Below are 19,293 nucleotides of genomic sequence, written 5' to 3'. Positions count from 1 at the left end.
AAACATTCAGTTCTCTGTTTATAAAATGCTTTTTTGAATGAATGTCACCATCTTCAGACTAAAATATATGCCACACTGAACGTTTCGGCATGTTTTTGAGGAGAAAATAAAACGACTGTTTACTTCAAGTTTCTGGTTTTTTTTTCATGACTTTTGATAAAAAATCTAGACACGTTTTGAAATCTTGTATTAGCCGGATCAGAACTCGGCCGAGTTATTTTGTATTGACTGATCAATTGACACTTTTGTTTTGCACAGGCAGTTATCATCATATTCAGCTAAATAAGGCCAACTAAAATTAATTAGTAGATTTTCATCCAAATTTTTGAAAAAAATGGGGCGGGTGGGAGGATTTTATTTTTTAAATTTTATTTCATATGAAACCCTTTTGCATGTTTTGTGACGAGTTCTCCATATATGCAAGTGTAATAATAAGCTTATATCATGTATTGTTAAGGCCGTACAGTGACTTGTAGTTGTTAATGTCTGTGTCATTTTGGTCTTTTGTGGATACATGTAGTTGTTAATGTCTGTGTCATTTTGGTCTTTAATGGATACATGTAGTTGTCTCATTGACAATCATACCACATCTTCTTTTTTATATACACAAGTATGAGGAATCTTACATAATTTTTCCAATCCTTAAATGCATATATCTAATTGCGGCTTTAAAAACTTAACAACAAAAACGTGTGAGAAATACTCTCTTCAGTTAGGGAGCTACCATTTGATTTTTATGGGGGGCTAGGATGAAAAATTTTGTCCTGCATTTTTTTTTAGCTGTAATCTCTGACCTGCCTTTTTTATTTTTCACTCTGTTCGGTCCTGCCTTTTTTTTTTTAGTTTATCCTGACTTTTTTTTACCTAAATTGTCGTCCTGACTTTTTTTTTTGCAAGTGTCTCATCCTGCCTTTTTTTTTTTTAACTCAAAACTCCTGTAAAATAATAGGGTTGGTACTTTATATGCAAGATGAAAATATAATTATCATGTAAAACATGAACTTTATAATAAAAAAAAAGTTGTTGTTTAATGACTCTTTTTGAGTGTATTGGGACATTTGCTGTTTGTCAACATAAAAAGACAGCCATGGGTAAAATCAAAGGGCTTGCATAAATAAAATGCATATGTTAGTCGACTTTTTAAATTCAATAAACGGTCATAAATCTGACAAGTTCGTGCTTGTGTTTCAATATCTATAATCCAGTCATGTTTTCTGTATCAATGGTTTCCACGAATCTTGTGCTTTGGGTATCATTTACAGTTTAAATTTCCTGGGACAAAGTCATTGCATAAATAAAAAAAGTCTGCAGTTTTCTAATCACAGAAATTTGTGACATACCGCGATTTGCAGTCTTGGAAACAGCGTGTTTCTCGTAACACCAATATTTCACGTCATTCTCGTTATCAATCTTTACTCTCGGAAGATGATGTTGTCATCATAGAGCAGCGGAAAGGTCGACTTAATCATTTTTGTTAGATTTACTTGAGATACAAAACCGAAATTTGAAACAGGAAGCTTTGAGGATGAAACGAAATTTTAACGGTTACCGGTAACGGGAATGAACGAAATCCGGAAATCGTAAATTTTATAAAATCAAAAAATTTGGGGCGGGACGATTTCAGAGGGGCGGGCGGGGATGAAAATCTATCAATTAATTTTAATTGGCCTAACAGAGAAGTTAATTTATAAATAAATACCATTGACTCATAAATCCATGTGCAATGGCTAGTTTGATGTTGTTATAGATGCATGTTATATCCAAGCGAGCGTTGGCAAGATTCTTTAGAATGTCAAACAATTGTTTCCCATCATGTAAATATGAAGATAGGGTATGCTTGTTACTGAGATAACTCTCCATTCAAGTCACAATGTATTAGACGTTAACAATTGTTGGTAAACTAACAGACTTTAATATAGAACCACTGATTTAGAGGTGTTTGGAAGACTTATTAGATTCATCATATTAAACATTTTATTGTCGGTTTCAACATGTAAACGAAGTCTACATGTTTACACACTTACCAATTGAGACGAAAAGTATTCGATTTTTAGGGAAGATCGAATTCATTTGTTTTTGCCTTTGGTGTTTTCGTATAAATCATGTTTTCAGCTTTGACCTTTTTCTACTATCTTCTACAAGAAAAACATGGTTCGAAAGATTGACCTCTTATCGTTTATCTTCCTATTTCGACCAAAAAGGTCAAGTTCTTTTTCTACGAAGGTTCAATTTCATTTGGTTTTGCCTGTGGTCTTTCCGTTTTAACCATGTTTTAGTTTGTGAAAATTTGTCTGATGTTTGTATCAAGTAAAACACGCAAGCATACAACAGAACTCTTATATTTCCTCTTCCTATTTTTTTAATGTAGATGTCAACATCCTTAAACTTAACATGATATTTCATACCTTTAACTCAGGGGATATTGCATGCTTCACGCTAATACAAAATATTCATTTAACATTAAACGTTCGGGACAAAGAACATTTACGTTTGCTGGAACGAATATCTGAACGTATGTATCATAATACGAGTAGATATGATACTTTTTTGTTAAACAGATTGTGTTTGTGGTTGGGGCCAATATTTGTAGAATTTCCAATTTTAAATATTTAAGAAATAATTGATGCAAGCTATACGTATTGTAGTTTTAACATGTGTAGGCATTGTGATACCCATGGTTGAACCTCCACCAGCACTGGTATCAACCAACACACAATTTTATCATAAAAGTATTCAATCTTAATTTTGATTTCTTTATTCAGTTGGGCAAATGATTATATGCATGCCCTTCACAAGGAGTGTCAAATTGTACAAATTTATATTAGATTTTTAGGTATTTTTGACATACAGCTCTTAACGATTTTAGGTACTTATCCATCTTCGGATTTCAAATGTTTGGCTTTGAGCGTTCCTGATGAAGGTCAATCAAGAAAAGCGCTTCGGACGCAATAAATTATTAAACGTGTTGTTTTCCATATTTTCTAATATGTTATAGCTTTATTTTTTATTCGAAACTTGAAGATATCTTCTCAAAGTTCAACGGAAATATGAGAAAAGAACCCGGACAGAACCAATAATTTGGGTTGCTATAACCAAACAACCCGGATGTTGAACAGTTACCATGGTTTCCAACCAAAGAACCCGCTTATATGTTATACTCCAGTTCACAATTATTCACTGTCATGTTGACTTTTAACGCAAAATCATATTTTCTTTTTAAATGAAATGTTTCTTTTTTCAGTTTTATTGCACGTATAAGAGTTGATCGAAGTACAGTTTCTATGAAGCGCGTAAATGCTTCATCTAAAATCGTGTACACAAAACCAATAAAATCAGTTACAAAAAAATCCTGTAATCATCATAACCGTACAATTTTCGAATGATACAAATACAGAAATTTACGAGTTCATTCAATTTTCTAATTATTCATTTGCTTTAAAGGGAAACTTTGCAAAAAAATCAAAAATTGATATTATGTCCATTCTGTATAAAAATTCTCAAATTTATAGATATTAAAGTTTTATTCCGTTAGATAAGAGATCACCATCGATTTTAAATTTTGAGTATCAATTCTCTGCGTTCCGCCATTTTGTCATCTTCTACGATCAAAAATCACGATATGTCTATAAACCACAAAGGACCAAAACTACAGTAACCGATGTAGTCGTAATTGCGTGTAGATATCTTATCAATCGTACGGTTGTTTTATCTGACTAACTAACTTGATACGGAAAATGTTCTTATTTTTTTTTAAATAACCATAGTCTGTTATTTTTAAACTGTTAATATTGGAATTAATTAAAAAGTCAAAGTTGAAATCATAAATAAGTGTTCCGTGAAAATTGTTTTCGAAAATGTAATTCGTTCATAATTCTTTAAAGTAATAAACTTTATTCAAATAAATTCGGATCTTCCCTCATCTAATCACCAGCATGGCTTAAGGTATTACTCCAAAAGGTATTGTGAGGGGTGTGAGGTGACACGTCCAGGTATTCAAGCGATTTCCTGTCGGGCTTGCAAGTTCATGCATCGTTTCACTTCTGTAGGTATTGATCGGTGTACACGGCCGATAACTTATAACTTTCCATTTTGAACTATCAGGTTTATAATATACATCTCTATCTTGCGTGTCCGAAAGTGATATAATATACTAGTCATTACTTAACTCATACGCTTGTTTATAAATAACATTTCTGGTGTAAAAAATATTATTTATAAAAATTTAAATTATACAAAAAAAAATTAAGATTTGAAGAAATAAAAATCTATTTACATATTTTTTCCAAGGGTTAATTTAGGAAAATGTAATATAAACTCGTTGTCAATAGTAAAGGACAGATTGGAACATACCAGAAATATTGATTTTAAAAAATGTACGCATTTGCCGACGATTCGTTTATACGCCTGGATAGAAAGTTACGGAACTATAGCGCAATTTAAATTATATACATGTATACATTGAACATAAGAAAGAAACATACATTTTGTGTAAATTGGGGTAAAAGTTTTGTAAAAAGACTAGTCCACGTATGCCAACAGTATGTAATCAACGAATTCGATAGACTATTGTATACCAAAAGAAGAAGAAAAAGAACGAACTATACAAATCAGTTGAAAAAGGCTTTAGTTAACTTATCAGATGGATAAAAATACAAATACTATAAATACAATTGGAAGTTTTCGTTTTTGCAATTTGAGAGTAAATGATGTATCAAACGTTCAAGAATACGCATGTAATATGTGTCACTGGATAAAAAAAATCATCCTCAACACCTACTTCCGTATGGGACTTCCCCTTTCAGTGACCTGCAAATTTAACAAATGATACACTTTCTACGATTTATATGTCCAACAACGACCCATGCACTGCTCTACATGTGTTACTAACAGCCTAAGATAGCAATTTTTTTGATAGGTCAATTCTCTTTCGTACAATACCAGAAAACATGGAAAATAAGTTCATTAAATTTTGACTCTGGAATTAATACCATTTTTTCGTGCGACAACCTTTATTTCTGGCGATGAGCAGACATGGGCGGAAAACAATAAAAAGATAGGTTTAAAATTTGTTCATTCATTTAACATGTATAATATGAATATCATTTAGTACACTTCGGTCTATACAAATGCAGAATATATCATGATGGTTTGATTTCGTCAAAAGATATAAGAGATCTGACAAATAGATTATCACTTCGATATTGCAAGACACCCATTTATAACTTTGCACTTTTGCATACCAAACTTTCGCAAAAAGATAAGTCATTTGATTAAATAAGAAGTTGTGGTTTGTTTACTTGGGAGACACTTACCCAAATGAAGTGGACTTAAGCAGTTATATAAGTCACGGTATGGCCTTCAACAGTGAACAAAATTAAAAGTATATTGTATAATTCAACTAAATGTGAACATGGCTGTGAGTTAGTACGTCTGGAGCTCTCCCTCTATGGCACTTGTACCTCGGAAAACTTATACAGCTTGTTTCAAGAACAACTGGGTTCAGACAAACTGTTCTGAAATCGATATTGTCACTAATGCATTCACCCAATTCAATATTACCATCAAAGAGAGTAAATTCGGGGCAACAAAGACATTCCGTCAATAACGGCATAACTATGCATTTAGTACACGAACACCAATCCGGCTGTGTTAAACTGGCGAGGGTTGCTAAGGATATCTTGATTTCGAGAACTTTCTGCAGCTTCCATTTTATGGAGCTCTTCTTCGGTATACTCTGGCTCTAGTACGTACCCAAATTGACCATACTTGTCAAAATCTGCCTCTCTTGACCGGACTGGAACCACTGTTAGTACTATCAACCTCTTTTTTTTTTTTTACTATCAACTTCCGAACAAGACATTTTTAGTTACGATTTTATGATTAATTTTGGGACAATATATACACTGTCCTATAGAAACAAGCACGCACAAATCATGAGAGAAATATATGTGAGTAAAAGTTAATTGAATTAGCAAAGTTATATCCTTTGGTCTCGAATGTATGTTAACTAATTAATGTGTTTTTATAGGCTAGCTCAAATCCTCATCCAAATAATATAATCTATATGTAATAATCCCTTCCTACCACACCAAGATTTAATGCCGAGCGGTAGACATATTTAAGGTACTAATTAAGTATAATTAAATGAACAATAGATAACAATAATTAATCATAAATGTGCAAAGATTTAAAAACATTTTTTTTCTTTATTCGTACAATTATATTCCGCTTCGGGGGTGTGTCTAAACACTGCTAAGGAGTCCTTAGTGCACTAAGGACTGATAACATGCCACTAAGAACTAGATGGAGAGCTGTTACATGCAATTTCTTTTCATATTACGGTAGAAATTGATATTTAATGCATAAATTTCAAATTTTATAGAAAAATAATAATAAATTAAGGAGATATTCAACATTATTTAGACACGTGCCTGTTTTTCTTTGATATGCCGAAAATCCATGAACCGTTTGACACGTGTCAAATTACATATTAATTGATTACACGGGAATCCTTTTGGTAAAGTTGGATACTAATAAATGAATTGTTGTTGAAATTTTATTAACAAAAAAATCTGAATGAAGAAGTATTTTCTCAAGTGTATATTTCTTGTAAATGATAAATTTGTCACCAGAGAAATATATCTAATGTCGGATTTTTATTTGATGTTCATATTAATAAGTGACTGAAATACAAATTTTTATAGATATTTAATTCACATTTATATATATTTTTTTTAAAGTACGTGTTGAAGTTTGGATAACCGGCAGATGCTTGTTGCGTTTTCATTAAATTCATCTTGTTATTGGGCTGTGATAAGCCCGGTAGTACCGAAAATTAATCTAATATTTCGTAGCGTTCTTTGTCTCTTGAACCAATTTTATTTTTCAGGTGGTCGGACACATTATCTATAATGTGTTTTGTACCCGTATCTCTATTCTGTTTATTTTTTCTTGCAAGCGTGCTTTAATGTGGTGACAGGCGACGACGGACATGCGTTTGAACAATAGACTGGTTTGGAGTTGGAACACTTTAGTTTATTTCTTATGGTGCACTGTTCAAAATTTATTTTCATATATGAAGACATTTTAAGAAATGTATAACTGGACAAAACGAAACCAATAAGATAATGCATTTTTACTACATGCAACACACTAAGTTCATATATGCCCGTTTGAGTAATATATTTCGGGCCTTCAACAGTGAGTAAAGCGCATAGCACATAGTCATTATTTCATAAATTATTTCGTACGATATGTTAAGCAGACAATTTGTTAAAAACAATACAAATCGGATTTCCTTCTGACGTACTTGCCACAGGCATTTGTCTCAGAAAAAAAATTCCTATATACCTTTTCTGAGACAAGTGCCTGTGATACTTGTTCTTCTTTAAGAAAAGTAGATTTAAAGAAATTATAGTTGAAAATATTTCTGTCGGCTTTTTCTTTTTTTCGCGTGATATATTTAGGTTTAAATATTCTGATTATATTGCATTACAAAAAATAATTATTTACACATCATGTGGTAAAGGCATATTTTCAAGGCATTCATACGAAGCATTCTCTTTCTCTGTCAGAATTATATCTTTAGCTCTAAATTTACACATACTGAAAAATAATTCGTGAATACTGTACTAAAAACTGTGGAACATTTTTAAAACATTTGTCTCTTTTATATATTTGAAAATGAAACTTAATCTGACTTAAAATCGGGAAATGATTTTTTTAACTTCTTTTACTTTTAGAAGAATAATAAAATGTCGAAATATACAAACAAATAAGTACCGTATGAAGCCTTTGTAAACAAATATCAAGCTGGTTGAAAACTAGTGGTTTGGATAAACCCCAAGAACGACACATAATTTTCTCTCTCTCAATTCCATCGTATTGTTTTAGTGAAACCATTTGTATATATACACGCATCTTTGTCGAAATTAAAATAAAAACAAAACACTTATCAATATATATATTTATTTTGTCTTCATATCTCTTGCATAACAAGCTGACCACACTCTAACTTATTAGTCATTTAGTAGGCGCACATCAAAGTCGTGCACCTGTGGCAAATAACTTTGTCGGGAAAGAAGTAAAACAAAAACAAAATTATTTGTTCTGTAATCATTTTTCATAAGAATAACACATTTAATTATAAATATTAAGCATACATTTTTTTAGATACAATTGTTTATTACCTAAAATAAAAAGATTATGATTGTTTAATGAATTGTTTTGTCATTTGGCACGTGTCAAACGGTTCATTGATTTTCGGCATATCAAAGAAAAACGGGCACGTGCCTAAATAATGTTGAATATCTTGTTTATTTATGATTATTTTTCTATAAAATTTGAAATTTATGCATGAAATATCAATCTCTAACATAATATGTAAAAATAATACACACAACAGCACTCCTTCTAGTCCTTAGTGGCATTGTATAGTCCTTAGTGCACTAAGGAGTCCTTAGCAGTGTTTAGACGTACCGCCGCTTCGGTAGAGTTATCTTCAGATGGTTTCAGATATTAATTAATACATGGGTTTCAAAAGTCTAAATATAAGTGTTCTCGTACATTTTTTTGCCTATAATAGACAATCAAAATGATTTGGTAAAGCTATTTCTAATTTCTAAGTTCCCCTTTTTTTTATGAGACTTAAATCAAGGACAAGAGGTGTATATCATTTTATTCTGACACATGAATTAAGTTTCCCGTCTTTAACCGAAAACTGTTTATTTCTTAGTAAATTAATTTATTTGAATTCAAATAAATAATAGCACCAAATATAATTAAATAATTCCACGGCGATCTATTTTTATTTGTCACCTGTATTTTTAATGTGTGTATTAAATGCTCCCTTGTTTTATAATTCACTGATCCGAATAGACAGTCACACCTGGCAAGGTGTGCCCTAGAGGCGTGGTTAAATACCGAAGTGCAAATAACAATTTACCTTTAAACAAGCCATCTACGTGTCTTGCCACAGAACCGTGAATACACACATCGTATAAACCTAGTCATAGCAGAGATAGTAAAAGGTCAATAAGAGTACACCAACATATTGTCTTTACAGATTATTGTACTTTAATTTGTTCACCTTATCAGTCCGAAAATGCATTAATTAAAAATAATTTTATAACTTTTTGTGTTGTCTAAAAAAATAATTCGAATATATACGTTTAACATAGAAAATTTATCTCATGAATGTGTACAATTGCACGTCTGTGCGTTTTATCTTCTTATTATCGGCTGGTTATTAGATAAAGCATAAGTCATCGGCGCGCTTACGATTACGTTAAATATGATTAAAAACCAAGACTTTTAATGATTGTATTTTAAATCCCGGCATGCAAAAACCAGGAGAAAACGTCACGATCTACAGGAAGTAGTTAATATTTTTTCATTAGTTATTGAATTTCTCCTTTATTACTGCACATTTAGCGATAAAACTTTGTGAATATATATATTATGTCATTATGAACATATTTAAACCATGAGAAAAAAATCGCGAATTTTCCCTTTAAAGCTCCAATAAAAATTAAGGACTTCTGTGAAGTAAATATATACATGCATTCATATTGTATTGTCCACTGTGTTGCTTGTGTTTTCTAATTTGTACAATGGAAGTTACTTATAGAAAAAGATATAAATATTTTAAAAGAAACAGAAGGGAATTTTTGTTTAAATTTTGTTTGAAGTTTGAATGTCTTTAGATATATCAAATGATTTTCTTATGTATTGTTGTCAGTTAATTATCGATTGATTTGACACAGTTAACCAAATCGCAATGGTATAAATTTCAATTTACAAATGAACTATACAAGCAAAAAATAATAAACAATGACTTTCAAATAATAAACAGAGAGTTATCAAAACTAAATATTTAAATGTTTACTTTTCATTTTAAAATGGACATTTAATCTTTGACATGCATAGGATATTTGTTGGAATGATCTTCATTCATATAGCTTCTTGTCAAGGTCCAAAAGGTAAATACTTAGATTTCTTGTATGTTCACCATTATTGGCATCTTTAAAAAAAAAATGTAAAAACAAGAGAATAAAAAATCTATTTTAAAAAGCGAATATAATAAACCAACCAAAATAAAATGGTAATTGAACGACATATGAATAGTACTAGTTTTATCAAGTCTATGTCAATAAATATCATTTTTTTTTTAGAAACGAAACATTGAAATTCTATCAAAATCAATTAGCAACTTTTCGTCTTATCTATTTTACTTGTGTCTATTGTTATTTTAGCATTTCAGTTGCACCGATTATGTACTACTAGTAGATGAAATTTCTTTTTTGTAAGTGATACGAGTTTGTAGATCTTTATTCATTTGTGTCAAACTACTTTTCATAAGTGGCATAGTTCATAGGCATAAACACGTCTGAATTCTTCTCGGTGGGCGAGTATTCTTGTTCTATACGTGTGTCATACACTTATCCAGGAATTACTCTTAACCCAGAAATTTACCTTTACCCAACTACCCTTAACCAGGGAAGAAACATATTCTGTGATATTTTTTCAACAAAGCAAAATTTGTTAAGTATTTCTTTTTAATTAGATTAACAGTTAATAAATAAGTATTTATTGGTATAGAGTATTTCGATTATTTTGAATAATGCACTAATATTTAAGTAATTCTTCTTTGCAAAGGGAGAATATATTAAAAATTTAATTTCATGGAATGGGAGACAACTGCAACTTATTACTCTTAAACGGAAACGCGTTTACTCTTATCAAGAAAATGTAATGTTATATTAATGATTTATTGTTAACTCAGGAGGGCATTTCCAATATTTAATCAACTAAAAATAAATAAAATAAATGAACAGTCAAATCAAACGTAATTTTATTTTTGGGGGGGGGGAGGGGGTGCAAAAAGATTTAGAAAAATATATGCCTGGCCAAAACAAACATAGGGCAGGAAACAGTTGTGGTCAAAAGTGGAAATTTTTTTCGGCCAACAAATGTAAGCCTGCATAACTTTATTATCGACTCCTAGGAGTCGATATTAAGAATTGAACGATGCACAATTAGTGCGTGAATTTTTCTTGCTACCTGATTGGAAGATATTACGAGACGTGAATAATCAAAGTTTATTGATTGGTTAGGACAATCCAAACCTAGTAAATGTCTTTCAATCCCGTAGAGTATCGGATTTGTCCTCTCTATTTTAGCAATTAGATTTTGCCTGGTCAATAATCATGCATATTCATGATATTGGTACACAAGTAACTTTTATCTATAAATAGTCGAATCTTCTGGAGTTTCGTAAACAACAACGTTAAACGATATATACTACTGCATAACGTGTGACCTCACGTGTGTGGTAAAATTTGTTGATTGATGCACGTGGCTATTCTAGTAAATGACTTAATCTACAAAGCGAGAGCACTTTCCATTTTCATCAGCTAAGAGTCGACTAGCCCTTTTTGAAAGGCAAATGCTTGTGATAGATTACAATGAATAGCCAATCTGCAAATATGACCACTTAATTTGAACTTTAGAAGATGGCTGTCTCAATTGGCATTCATACCCATGGTCAGAATACCAATTTCTACTTATTTACCAATTACACCTAATAATCAGATGTTTTTTTGAATGACTCCTTTCAAGATTGTCCCCTAAAATGATGATTTTTGACTTGTTCGCGAAGTGTGACTTTTATATAGAAAATTATGATCGGTTGGAACTATAAACAATTAACAATAAATCAAGGCTAGTAATATAAATAAAACAAAATAAAATCTGTTAACACTCCTCACAAATTATTTTACGTATTCAACTCACAATTATATGGAAAATATACTATCTGTTGATCCTATAACCTCCGTTTAAAAATACGTTCGAAATAGGAAACAATTTGATGCATATATACATTTTTAAGACTACCTTATTAATATTTAGAATATACTTTCAATTGAATTAGTCTGGCTTAAGTGTACAATTTTTCTAATTTTGAATGTCAGTACTCTTAGCCCGTCAATATTACAGTAGAAAAGTACATCATGAATGTATGATTAAGTAAAAGTTGATAGTTTCTTTGCTACTGTTGTTTTTCTCTCCTTTCTTTCTGAATGAACCAAAGTCCCTGGTATACTTATGAAACTGCTAGCATCTTATAAATAAAGTAAATGCGCCTTGAACTGCACATTAACACTGCTAATTGGTTTTTTTACTTATCAGTCTGAAAAATCATATTTCGGTACTCTTATCCCGGAATATGTTATGATTAGAGAACTTGTGATGCAGCGAGAAGCGTGCTGTAACTGCGATGCTTTCGGATGTCATCACCTCTCTTCAAAATAACATGCTTGTATGTATATATTCATATAGTTGTACTTTAATAGATATTTATCTGAAAACTTTCGAATACAATTTCATTTAATATGTCGGTACCCTTATCCCGGAAATATGTAAATAGATAAAATATGCATATGCCCCTTTTTTTAGTTTTTGCTCTGAGTTCATGGCCTTACAGTAACTTTGAGATGATGCAAACTAAAATCTTACTCCTTTGCATTTTTTTTTCGCTTTGCACATGTTTTTTGTGTCTTTGAAAGGTATCCCACATCCTATACTTTCTATCAGGGTAGTATCTCCGATGTGTAAGTTGTTTTCTAATAATCAGGTGCCCACATCATACATTTTTGAATATTTGTACGTTCTAAACGGACATTCGAGCAAACATAATATATTATCATTTACCTCAAACTGTGTTTGCAATACACAATTAAACGAAATAGCGACGAAACAGTGCTATTCTTTTTTTTAATTTCACCATTTTCCATATCAGTCTCAAAAATTTAGTCGGTAATTTTATATCATATTATGTTGGTACTCTTATCCCGGAAATATGAACATGAAGGGAAAATATGAAATGCAGGGAAAAGTGGCTAGTAACAGAAATGCTTTAATGTTATTGTAACATGTTTAAGATGCAAATTCAATTGTTATGTCTTCTAAATTTGTATTTGTGAAATTACATTTTTGTGTTACAGCATTTGGTTTGATTCCCAATAAACATTCATAAGGTGATATTCCCAAAGACGAGTGAACCGCATTATTGTAAATACTTTGTAAACTAGGAAGATTCGTCACCCAATCGCAAATGCCTCCAAATTTTGAATTAATTAGATCAAAACGAATTTTGTCTTTCCAGGTCCCATGAGATCTTTCTATTTTCCCCTGGCTCTGCGGATGGTAACTTGAACTATATATCAATTTAATGTCCATATCTTTACAGAGGCGTGTAACAACACCTTTGAACTCTGAAACTTGGTCACTCTGTAATATTTTAGGGTTTCCAAATTCCGAGTATATCTCCCGTAGCTTAGCAGCAACATTTTCCGAGCTCTTATCAGACAATGGTCGCAACCACACAAATCTCGTGAACACATCCATTGTTGACAGAATATATTTATAAGAAACATCGTCTTTCTCCACTATGAGCTTACGCATGTCCACAAGGTCAACTTGGTGTCTTTCCATTGGTTTTTTGGCATCAACAGGTATAAGTGGTGCTTTATTTGAAAATAATGGTCGTTTTTGTCTCTGCATATCATTATTAGATACGTACTTTTGAATCATAGGCTCCCCAATTCCAAAGTAATGTTCTTTAATTTGATGGTACAGTTTTCTTGCCCCATCTGCTTTGCTTAAAGCATAAAACTTTTCTATACATTTTTCCAATTCCTCCCACGGAAGAACAATTTTTCCATCAATAGTAATCCTGTTCATTTGTTTGCCTAAATACGGATCAATTATCGATTGCGTTCCAAAGTTGAAATGACTTATCTTTTTATAAAGTCTTTTTTCCAGACTATTCCTTTCTTTCACTGGTTTAACTTCTCTCCTTGACAACAGACAATAATTTGGAGTTTAGTATGACGTCCATTTTCACTGAACTAGTATACATATTTGTCTTGTGGTCAGCTGAAGAACTCCTCCAGGTGTGGGAGTTTCTCGCTGCAATGAAGACCTTGGTGGCCTTTATCTGCTTTATGGTCGGGTTGTTGTCTCCCACGACACATTCCCCATTTCCATTCTAAATTTAATTTTGCATACACATAGGCGTTGAAAAAAATATATAATATCATTCACATTGATTTCCAATATGAAGTACAACAATAGGGGATAAAAAGTAACTTCAGAGAAAACAAAAGACTAAATTTCGTTCGAAGTGTGCCGAAAATTTAACAATTTGATATTTAAATATACAAACCATTCAAATGCGAACTTTTGCTAATTGTAATTTCAGAAGGAGCAGCAATAAAACGATTGTTTATCAGGAATTGAAACATAAAATATCTTTTTTTTAAGTAGACAACTTTGGGATATGTTATGATTTTTCTATAGCATTTACATAGTAATTTAAAAACTGGGTTTATAAATTAAAATTTCAAACTACTACAGAAAATTAAGTATTACAAAGTAACCTTGCAGGCGATTTTGCTAAACATTTACAGGAATGCATATTTAACACTGCGATGTCAACATAGTAAGATTATATAAGTACACAGAATTTAAACTTGACACCTGTTTTCTTTTCGGAACGCATAGTGTATTTAGTTTTAATTGTATGATAACCTATTGAAGAAAGTTAAAATAAAATTGAGAATGGAAATGGGGAATTTGTCAAAGAGACAACAACCCGCCCAAATAAAAAACAACAGCAGAGGGTCACCAACAGGTCTTCAATGTAGCGAGAAATTCCCGCACCAGGAGGCGTCCTTCAGCTGGCCCCTAAACAAATATATACTAGTCCAGTGATAATGAACGCCATACTAATTTCCAAATTGTACACAAGAAACTAAAATTAAAATAATACAAGACTAACAAAGGCCAGAGGCTCCTGACTTGGGACAGGCGCAAAAATGCGGCGGGGTTAAACATGTTTGTGAGATCTCAACCCTCCCCCTATACTTCTAACCAATGTAGTAAAGTAAACGCATAACAATACGCACATTAAAATTCAGTTCAAAATGTTTGAAACACGATGCTAGATTACAAAGTCGTTAATGGCTCTCTATTCACATTATTTATTTGAAGGCTAATTAGTAAAGACTGGTTGTTGACAGATTTATTAATTTTGTAATGGTAGGTTCAGTTGCATATACTGCTTATTTCGATACATTAAAACAAACAAGGGGGGTTTAGAGCGGTGGTACCTTTATAGCTTAGCTCAAAATTGTTTTGTAAACACTGTTAGTATAAAATATACTATTAAATTATTTGATTTTTATTCTAGGAAAATACGAAAGTCCATTAATATCAAAATACACTTTTAATTGAGAAAACACGTTTTTAAGTAAAAAACATCCGTCGTTTTTGTAAATTGTAGTTATTGAGAAAGGAAAAAATGAATAATATACTAGTATATGAGTTTACCAGAAAGCTCAAACAAATCGATCTGCTATTTTCTTTTAATGTATAATCATATGTATTCACGGTGTACCCTCTAAAATAATATTATAAAATCACAGAATAAAAATAGAAAATGTGATAATTTTGGTGTTGCTGTACAGTATTTGAGGCTGTACTTTCTGATTGATTAATTGCTACAACTGTTTAATCACCGGCAAAATTGTAATATCGAGTTGAAGGTATTGTTTCCACTCCTATTCTCTTATCCACAAAGAAAAAAGTTTTAAGTTACACATATTTCAATCCCCTCCCCCTTTTACACCCTCGCAAAATAAAATGATCATCCCATTGTCATATAATGTAAGAGTTTGATGTTAAAAATAATAGATTGAATTATTTATTAGGTTTAGAACACTTACCTATCTAAATCTTATAGCTAAGATATTTTACCACTTTTTTTCCTCGACAAACCATAAAGTTTTTTTCTTGGACCCTCACAATGTATTTTCGGTATTTGAGAACATGTCAATATAATCAAATAGTATAAGTTGGGTAATGGTTGGAGCGTTATAAGTTACAAAAATGTATCTTGTTTATCTCTAATCATTTGGATTTAATTATTTTGACACGAGAGAATTTTATTTTTCAAAACGATTTCGGCATATTACTTGCACTAGTATGACGATTAATAGATCTGAATTGTGTGTGCAAGATTTTTATCAATTAAAAAATATCCACAAATTATTAATACATACCTTTTCTTTTTCATCTTTTTGAGAGTTGTCATTTTTCATCAGTAGAAATAATAAAAAGTTAAACAGCATCAATATTGTTGAAAACTTCATCTTGATATTACGGATTTCGGAAGTAGCGCGAACTAAAGCTGGTTCCTATTTTAAGTTTTCTAAGGGGGTAACAGATACACGGGAGACATTATTTTAGATCTCGGCAGCTATTATTCCTATTTCGGTATTATTTAAATGAATTTGTAACAATATTAATAGTAAATGCTTGAAACATACAATTCATCAATATAACTTACGATCTCAAATAAAAGAACCGCTTGTTAATACTTTAAGTATATTTATTTAAAAAAAAATGAAATTTCCAGGATAAGAGTATTTCGTAAGAGTATATTTTCGGGCTAAAAGTAATTCCTGGATAAGTGTATAACATACGTGTATGTGTATTGATATTAGCAGATTATAGTTTAAAATTAATAATCTTTATTTTTCTTACAGATGTTGTATTTGTTCTTGATAGATCTGGAAGTTTAGATGCATCTGACGTCACCGATGCTATTGAATTCATCTATAACGTTACAACATGGTTGACAATTGGAGACAACAATACATTGATATCATTAGTGACATTCAGTGATGATGTCACAGAAGAATTCAACCTAGGAAATTTTCCAAACAAAACTGACTTACTATCTGCAATAGAAAGTTTAAGTAACATGACATCTTATGGCGGTACTTTTACTTTTGACGCTTTGGAATTTGTTCTTACGTCATCATTTAATGAAAGTAGCGATGGAAGATCTGGTGCTGAAAGGGCTATTGTTGTTTTAACAGATGGTGCTTCCCTAAACTATCTTCAGACTGTAACCATGGCGGATCGTACACGGTCAGAACTTGGTGCCGAAATATTTTCTATAGGCATAGGTTCGACACAAGATGTTGATGAACTTAACGCTATAGCCAGTGACCCCGATAATTACTACGCATTATCTGCACAGGATTTTGTATATCTATGTAACTTAGTTCCTACTCTGGTTATAAGACTTGGTAAGTGTAGTGCAATGTATTTACTATGTAAAACACTGATTCCTTACTATACAAAAATGAGAATATATGAATTGAATGTCAATTTTCTAACAGGAATGAATACTATATATTCACTACGTTTAATTTAAAACAACAAAGTTTAACGGTTACATAATAACTTCATAAAGGAGTAAATGTATCTACTAGTATGTTAATTTTATTTTACCAGATATCACAGTCAATGCTACCTTATCTGAGGGATGTCCTGTGTTTATACCAACAACACTTCAGACAAAAGCACCACAGAAAACTACTACACCACCAACAGTTACAACGACAAGTAAAGAAGAACTATCGACAACCGAAACATCAACTGTAATGAGAACAACCATGGTTGAAACATCTACTAAACAACAGATAATTACTTTGGATAACACAACCATCACAGAAACAACTACTTCATTAGAAACTACAAGTGGTGTTGGGCAAACAACACCTGCCGAATATACTATTACTCCTGGGAAAATACCAACTACGTCGTTAGAAAGTACAAGTGGTGTAAGGCAAACAACACCTGCCGTATATACTACTACTCCTTTGAAAATACCAACTACGTCGTTAGAAAGTACAAGTGGTGTAAGGCAAACAACAACATCTAAATATAATACCACTCCGGAACAAATAACAACTACGTCATTAGAAACTTCAAGTGCTGAGCAAACAACAACAGCTTTAACTTCCACCACTCTTAGACAATTAACAACTACATCATTAGAAACTGCCAGTACTGCCGGGCAATCATCAACAATAGCTCCATATACTACCGCCACTGAAAGAACAACTACCACATCAGAAACCACTTTAGGCAAAGAAGCTACCGCATCAGGGCAAGACATAACTACGAAACAGGCTGTGCATATGACGACTTCATTAACTGCTTCATCAACAGCCATATCAACATTTCATAGTATAAACAGCCAAGGTAAAACTGGTTATGTTGTCTTTAAAACACAAAAATAACATATCCATACATGTAATAATTTTTTATGAATTCAAATGTAACAGGTTTAATCAGGCATAACTATATCTGATTAGAATTTCACAAAATCACACTATTTTGCAGTTTTCCTGATTGTGTATTTCTTTCTAACTAGTCTACAGTTAGATGTTTCACTTAATGAATAATAACTGCATTGTACTGATTATACCAGAGTTGGCCACCTGATTATTAAACATATTATCTTATATCTGTTGTTTCAGAAAAACCAGAATCTATAAGTGACAGTTCTAGCAGTTCATTCAGCACCGGAGCAGCAATAGGGATAATCACAGCATTTCTGTTTCTTACTCTCTTGCTCATACTTTTATTTTGTTTGCGGAAAAAAATACGGTAAGTTCGTTCCCCTTCATTTGTAATAGGAGTTTTTTTTATTGGAGCAACAAAATGGACGTCCTTTGCTTTTTAAATTTCATTTATGTTACATTTATGTTCTACACAATCAAACGAATATTAAAAACTGTAACAGGACATGAACAAAATTCATGATATAACTATGTATTTCTGATACATGTTTTAATTTTAATTTTTAAACGCATCATATATACATGAAACAGGCTCTCAATTGTGTGAGCTAGACGAGCGTTTACAAAAAACTCTGATAACTGACGCTGAAATAAAGTATGTTAAAACGGCCATCTAAAGTTGAAAAGCATTGGGAACCCAAAATTCCGAAGGTTTTACTAGATATACATGATATACATTGTAGCTGAATAAATGTTATCAAGTTATTATCATTCATTTATGCAGTACTTCCTATAATTGAATAAGGAAATAAGAAAATAAGACACGAGTGCATTTCTTCTTTAATGCATGTTGGTTACACAGTTCTTTAAAAATATTAAAAATGTATTTCAGTTCAAGGAAAAAAGCCTCACCAATGAGTAAAGAAGACTGTATGATAAGACAATACACTCAAACCAGCCTAGGAGCTCCAAAACCGTTATCGTATAGGGAGGCAACATTTACTGGTAAAACTGATACGAATGGCCAACTTACTAGACAGTCTAGCAATTTATCTATGTTTGATGCTTATGTATAATGTCTTAGGTTTAATAAAATAATCATATTAAAATTTTTAATTTGTTTGAAAATATA

The 19,293-nt window shown here is 31.7% G+C and overlaps 1 protein-coding gene across 1 annotated transcript; it reads left to right on the top strand.

Annotated features, from left to right (window-relative positions):
• The first annotated feature begins 9,875 nt into the window (after window positions 1-9,875).
• LOC143042131 (uncharacterized) lies at window positions 9,876-19,273 on the top strand. The gene is made up of 5 exons (XM_076214385.1): window positions 9,876-9,980; window positions 16,611-17,159; window positions 17,368-18,120; window positions 18,399-18,528; window positions 19,054-19,273. The coding sequence occupies exons 1-5, from the start codon at window positions 9,920-9,922 to the stop codon at window positions 19,235-19,237; spliced, it is 1,677 nt and encodes a 558-aa protein (XP_076070500.1). The 5' UTR covers window positions 9,876-9,919; the 3' UTR covers window positions 19,238-19,273.
• Window positions 19,274-19,293: the final 20 nt, after the last annotated feature.

This window comes from Mytilus galloprovincialis, chromosome 8, assembly GCF_965363235.1.
Source record: "Mytilus galloprovincialis chromosome 8, xbMytGall1.hap1.1, whole genome shotgun sequence".
NCBI classification, from domain to species: Eukaryota; Metazoa; Mollusca; class Bivalvia; order Mytilida; family Mytilidae; genus Mytilus; species Mytilus galloprovincialis.
This window is presented reverse-complemented; position numbering and strand designations above follow the sequence as displayed.